This window comes from Juglans microcarpa x Juglans regia, chromosome 1S (genome assembly GCF_004785595.1).
Source record: "Juglans microcarpa x Juglans regia isolate MS1-56 chromosome 1S, Jm3101_v1.0, whole genome shotgun sequence".
Taxonomy (NCBI): Eukaryota; Viridiplantae; Streptophyta; class Magnoliopsida; order Fagales; family Juglandaceae; genus Juglans; species Juglans microcarpa x Juglans regia.
Window position 1 is genome coordinate 15,690,588 of NC_054595.1, and position 6,192 is coordinate 15,696,779.

At 39.2% G+C, this 6,192-nt stretch overlaps 1 protein-coding gene across 1 annotated transcript; it reads left to right on the top strand.

The window, feature by feature from the left end:
* Positions 1-2,278: 2,278 nt before the first annotated feature.
* Positions 2,279-4,801, top strand: LOC121247351. The gene is made up of 2 exons (XM_041145716.1): positions 2,279-2,608; positions 4,709-4,801. Exons 1-2 carry the CDS (start codon positions 2,279-2,281, stop codon positions 4,799-4,801), a joined length of 423 nt encoding a protein of 140 aa, XP_041001650.1.
* Positions 4,802-6,192: the final 1,391 nt, after the last annotated feature.

Consider the following 6,192-nt stretch of genomic DNA (forward strand, 5'->3'; position numbering starts at 1 on the left):
TTTTCGGGACTTTCTTTCCACGTCTTGTGACGTGGTGCAACCTGAATTATCTAGCTTGATTGATCTGGTTATTTCAAATGTGGAAAATAATATGTTGTGTGCTAAACCGACAGAGATGGAAGTGAAAGAAGCTATTTTTTCGAATCCTCAGCAAAGCAGTTCGGGGCCAGACAGGTTCCAGTTTGGTTTCTACATAAAGTGTTAGGAGATTATTAACGATGACCTTATTGAAGCTGTTAGGGAGTTCTTCAAGGGTGGCCCTTTAACCAAGTTCTTTACGTCATCCTTTCTTGTTTTGATTCCAAAAGTGCTTGATCCATCCAGTTTTGATAAATTCCGACCTATTAGTGTGTGTTTAGTGGCCTATAAGGTTTTTTCAAAAATTATTATGGCTCGTTTGACTTTGATTATTCTGAAGTTGGTTTCCCATGAACAAGGTGCTTTTGTTCTAGGATGCAGCATTTTTGAAAACATCATTGCCCAAGAGATGGTGCACTCCCTTCATAGGAATGTTTTGGGTGGTAATTTCATGTTAAAGATAGATATGGCTAAGGCTTATGATCGGGTGGATTGAAGCTTTCTCTTGGAGGTCCTTAAGTCCTTTGGTTTCTCCAATACTCTCTGTAATTTGATTGGTGAATGCATAAGGTCTCCTTGGTTTTCTGTGATGACGAATGAGATTGTTAAAGATTTTTTTCAATCTGCTCGAGGGCTTTGACAAGGGGATCCTTTATCCCCTTATCTATTTATTACCATGGAGGAGGTGTTAACAAGGTTGCTGAGAAAAAATTTTGAGAATGGTCGGATTGGGAGATTTTCTCACCTAGTGGAGGCTCCTTTAGTTTCTCACTTGTTGTATGCAGATGATCTGTTGACTTTCTCTAATGGGGGAAAAATCTATTAAGAGGGTTGTTGAGATTCTTACTATTTACGAAAGATGGTCTGGTCAAAAGATAAGTCGTGAGAAATCGGTGATTTTTCCCTCTAAATTTATAAATCCATCTCGGAAGCATGATTTGCTGAGAGTGACAGGATTAAGGAAGGTCATTTTCTTGTGACCTATTTGGGTGCACCGCTTGTTACAGGTAGACTTATTTCTCGCATCATTCAGCCACTAGTTGAGAAAATAAGGAAAAAAGTGGTGGGCTGGAAATTCCAATTGCTTTCACAAGGTGGTCACTTAATTTTATTGAGACATGTGCTATCTTGTTTACCTATACATATCCTCTCGGTGATCAATGTTCCGAAGGTGACTCTTGATCGAATAAACTCTATATTAGCCAACTTCTTTTGGGGCGATGTGGAGGGAAGGAGGAATTGCATTGGAGATCATGGTCTAAAATTTGCAAACCTACTAACGGAGGCGGTTTGGGGCTGAGGGATTTACATGAGGTTCAGAAGTCTCCACACATGAAGTTTGCCTATCGCCTATTGACATCCGAAGGTTTGTGGGCTGATTTTTTTAATGCTAAATATTTAAGGAATGGTCATCCTTTGTCTTGTGCTCCCAAAGCTACGGATTCGAGAATGTGGAGATCGATATTGAAGCATGTTTCGAAAGGAAATTTTTTTTGCTTGATAGATGGCTAGCTTCGGGCCCTTTATCAACCAGAATTCCAGATAATAATAATAAGTGACTTCATATCAGAGATTGTTGGATGGATCAAGCATGGAATGTTGAACTCTTGAAGGAGCTAGTGGGAGAGGCAATCACGAAAGAAATTGTGCAAACCAAAATTTCGAGGCGCATTGGGTTGGATATTTGTGTGTGGAAACCAACTTTGGAAGGAAAATTCACTACTGCTACTGCTTGGGATGCAACTAGGGAAAAAGGGAACCAAATGTCGTGGCATGAATGGTTTTGGAACAGATGTTTGCCAAAAAATGTCTCCATCTGCAATTGGAGAGCTTGGTTTCAAAGTCTGGCAACAAATGAAAGGGTTCAAAATAGGGGTATCTCTCTTGCATTGGCGTGTGATTGTTGTGTGCCGCAAGCTAGGGAGAGCATTGATCATGTTTTAGCCACAAGTCAGATAGCCTCTCGAGTTTGGGAATTTGCTAGTAGGCTTTTAAAGGTGTCGTGTTTGATGGTCAATACCTGAAAAGCAAGAATATCGACTTGGATGATTTGTGTTAAAAAGTCCTCTTTTGTGGGTAATCTTATTGGTATGCTACCTTCTATTAGTGTTTATGGACTAGAAGATGTAAAGTACGTATGGAGGGGCTGGAAATTAGTGCAATGCAAGTGTGGACTTCAGTTAAAATGTGGCTCAAAAAGATGGTGGCCGAATTGAAAGTGCATAGGCAACTCAACAAGCAAGATCTTGATTTGTTAAATCATTTAAATTTGGAGATGCAGAGACATGTTACCCGGAAATGTCTACTTGTTAAATGGTCAAAGCCTCCATCGGGATGGATCAAGCTTAATTGCGATGGGAGTTATCGTAATAATCCAGAGTCTTCGGGAGGTGGGGGTATCTTGCGAGACATAGATGGATACTTTAAAGTAGCCTTCTCGGCTCATTTTGGTCTTGGTACTAATAATAAAGTTGAATTGAGAGCTATGTTGGAAGGGATTCGACTTTGTAAAAGTCTATCTTTTTCCAAGGTAATTTTTTTTTTTTTTAAAGAGTGGAAAGTCACATGTCCAATAGTGACCCCATCCCATATTTATTAATAAAAAACTCCTCACTTATGGCAGAGGAATACCGTGGAACAAAAACAAGGTTTATAGGTGACCCCAAAAGATCACAACCTGAAAAAAGAAATCCAACTATAACAAACTATAACTATAACAAGCCTATACTTCAAAAAAGGAAAAGACAAACCACCACAAAAAACCAGACCTAACATCTCAAAGATGGAAGAGCCAAAGAATCCAAACGAATCAGGCCTCTAAGAACCCAAGGCAAATTATAATTATTAAAAAAATCCCATTCAGAACCTGAAGCCCCTTCCTTAGCTAACCAATCTGCCACCCTATTACCTTCACAAAAAACATGCTGGAACCGACAATGAATCGTGCAGGATAAATCAACAATTTCCTCCCAAAAATCCTCAAGGTACCGCACACCACATCTCCCTCTAAGCCACCAAGAGATAACCACCATAGAATCCATTTCAACGATCATATTTGACATATTCAACGATTTGCAACTTCTCAACCCATGAAGGAGAGCCATAAGTTCCGCTTTATTATTAGAACCAAAACTAATATGAGATGCATAAGCCTGGAAAATCCCACCTGAATCATCCCGAATAACCCCGCCAATGCCACAGGAACCAGAATTACCAATACTACTACCATCCGTGTTCATTGTGGACTGGTTTCAGACAGGTAAATGCACTATTTGGTATTTATGAGACTATTGGAATGAGCTTAGTCATGAATTGCAAGGAATGGATACCCGTGTCACCCATCAATTCCTTGAAGGGAATCAAGCGGCTAATATTTTGGCTAAACAAGGCGAGTTAGGAAGTAATGTAATTTATAGAGATCTCTAGCACTTGTTGAGGTTCTTAAAGGGTGTTATTTGGATAAACATGGCAGGGCTGCCTTCTATACGTACCTAAGTTTCATTTCATTTGTTTCTTTTTAGGCTTGTTTTGATGGTTTTTCTCTAGGCATGTTTACTTTTTCCTCTATTAGGTCTGTTTAGTTTGTTTTTGCTTTCTGGTTTTGGTTTTTTGTTTGATTTTGGTTGTTTTGTGTTTGGGAGGTTGTTTATTTTCCTATTTGTAAATTCCCAAATGCTTGGTTTGTAACCACAGTATTCATCTGCCATAAGTGAGGTTGCTTAATAAACTTGGGACTGGGTCACTATGAGGGTGGCTACTGGCTCTTCAATAAAAAGAATAAAAAAAAGAACTGCTTTACAACCAGACGTTCAGTATAGCAGGAAAAGGCTGTTTGATGAGGATGATGCTACACTTTCAGATTTAGTGATCATAAAGAAAGGCAAAACTGATGATGTTTTGTATCATGGATTGGTGGAGGGTGGGTGCCAGCCCCTCCAAACATTATGAAAATACTAAGCTGGAACTGTCAGGGACTTGGGAACCCCCGAACAGTTAAATGTCTTTGCTCCTTAGTGAAGACTCAAGTGCCCAAGGTAGTGTTTGTGATGGAAACTAAAATGTCTGCTAGCCGTGCCAAGTTTATTGCAAAGTAGGCAAGGTTTGAGAATTGTATTGGAGTTGATGCATAGGGTAGAAGTGGAGGTCTTATGATCATGTGGAAACAGGAACTTAATATTGAGTTAGTTAATTACTAAGCCAGACATATAAATGTTATAGTCTCAAATGTTCTGGGTGATTCTAGATGGCTACTTACATGCTTCTATGGTCATCTCAAAGTCAGTCAAAGGAGTGGAGCTTGGGATTTATTAAAATCTTTTAAACCTGATGGCATAGGATGGTGTGTCATTGGGGATTTTAATGAGATACTATCAAATGATGAGAAAGTGGGTGGCTGTCTAAGAAGTGAGAATCAGTTGGACTTTTTTAGACAAGTTTTAGAACAAGGAAACCTGCATGATCTAGGATGGAAGGGGGAGAAATTTACCTAGTGCAACAGACGTGAAGATGCCACCTATACCAAAGAGAGATTAGACAAAGTCTTGGCTAATCAATCTTGGTTAGATGGCAACATAAATTTTAAAGTTGAAACATCTGGCTATTTGCTCTGACCATAAACCTCTAATGTTAGATTGTGGCTGGTCTGAACTTGTACAAAGAAGAGGGCCTGGTAGCTTTCAGTACGAGCTTAATTGGGGGAGAGAAGACGGCTGCACTTCATTGATAGCAGCAGAGAGAGAACATGGCAGAAAAAGAGCACTGGGAGGACTTTACTTGAATCTGTGTCGGCTAAACTCGAAACTTCCAGTAAGGCCCCAAGAAGTGGAGTAAGAACATGGACAGAACAAAAGCAATCAAAGACAAAACAATATTGCTAGCATAGTTGCAAGAAAATGAGACACCAAGCTCTATGGCTGCCCAGAAACAACTGTAGAAGAATATTGATGTTTTGTTGGATCAAAAGGACATCAAATAAAAGCAAAGAGCTGAGGGACATTGGCTTGAAAAGGGTGACAGGAATACCAAATTTTAACATGCTTGTGTCCACCAGAGAAGGAAGAAAAATTGCATATAAAAAAATAATGAATGCTGATGGAGTGGTGCTAACAAATTTAGAAGAAATTATGCATGGCTTCAGGCAGCATTTCTCACAAGTATTTCTCTCTACTTATCCTTCTAGAGAATGTATAAATCAATATTTAGAGAGGGTGAATTCAAAATTTTCTCAAGCTATGAAGAGTAACCTGGAAAAGGAATTCACCAGTGAGGAAGTATTATTTGCTTTGAAACAAATGTCCCCCTCTAAAGCTCCTGGACCAGATGGCTTTAGTGTTGGTTTTTTCTTAGATCATTGGGAGATAGTTGGTGTGGAGATTACTCAAGCTGTTTTTTATTTCTTGAAAAATGGGGTAATGCCTGCAGGCTTAAATCACCCTATTATTGCTTTGGTTCCTAAGGTTAACTCTCCTTCCTCTATGAATGAATTTAGACCTATTAGCTTATGCAATGTAATGTATAAGTTAATATCTAAAGTTTTGGCAAATAGAATGAAAAAGGTGTTGGCTATGGTAATTTCTTGGAACTAAAGTGCATTTATTCCTCGGAGGCTTGTCACAGACAATGTTATGGTGGCATATGAACTCTTACATACTATGCAGGCAAGATAGGCAGCATGGTTATTAAACTAGACATGTCCAAAGCTTATGGCATGGGTGAGTGGGATTTTCTGGATACTATCATGCTGAGGTTGAGTGACAAGGTATTGGGCTTAGGTGAAAAATGGACCAAACTAATTATGCTTTCTGTAAAAACTGTGTCATATTCTGTTAAAGTGAATGGCACTCTAGGCCAGACTATTGTTCCTTGTGCTGAGGGATGGTTATTTCTTCTTTGTGTTGAGGGACTTAGTTCCCCTTTCCAACAAGCTGAGAGGAATGGAATCATTCGTGGTGTAGCTGCCTCAAGGGGTGGGATTTCCATTAACCACTTGTTATTTGTAGACAATTGTGTCATCTTTTGTAGAGCAAAATAAGAAGAATGGTGTTCTGGAGAGCATATCTTATGCTTGTATGAATATGCTTCTGGTCAGACAATGAACAAGCAAAAGAGACATCT

Excerpts from the sequence above, each read along its gene's own strand:
- LOC121247351 (XM_041145716.1), top strand. The coding sequence starts at position 2,279 with ATGGTGGCCGAATTGAAAGTGCATAGGCAACTCAACAAGCAAGATCTT. Across the intron at positions 2,609-4,708 it reads AAAGTCTATCTTTTTCCAAG|ATTGTGGCTGGTCTGAACTT; the intron begins GTAATTTTTTTT and ends CTCTAATGTTAG.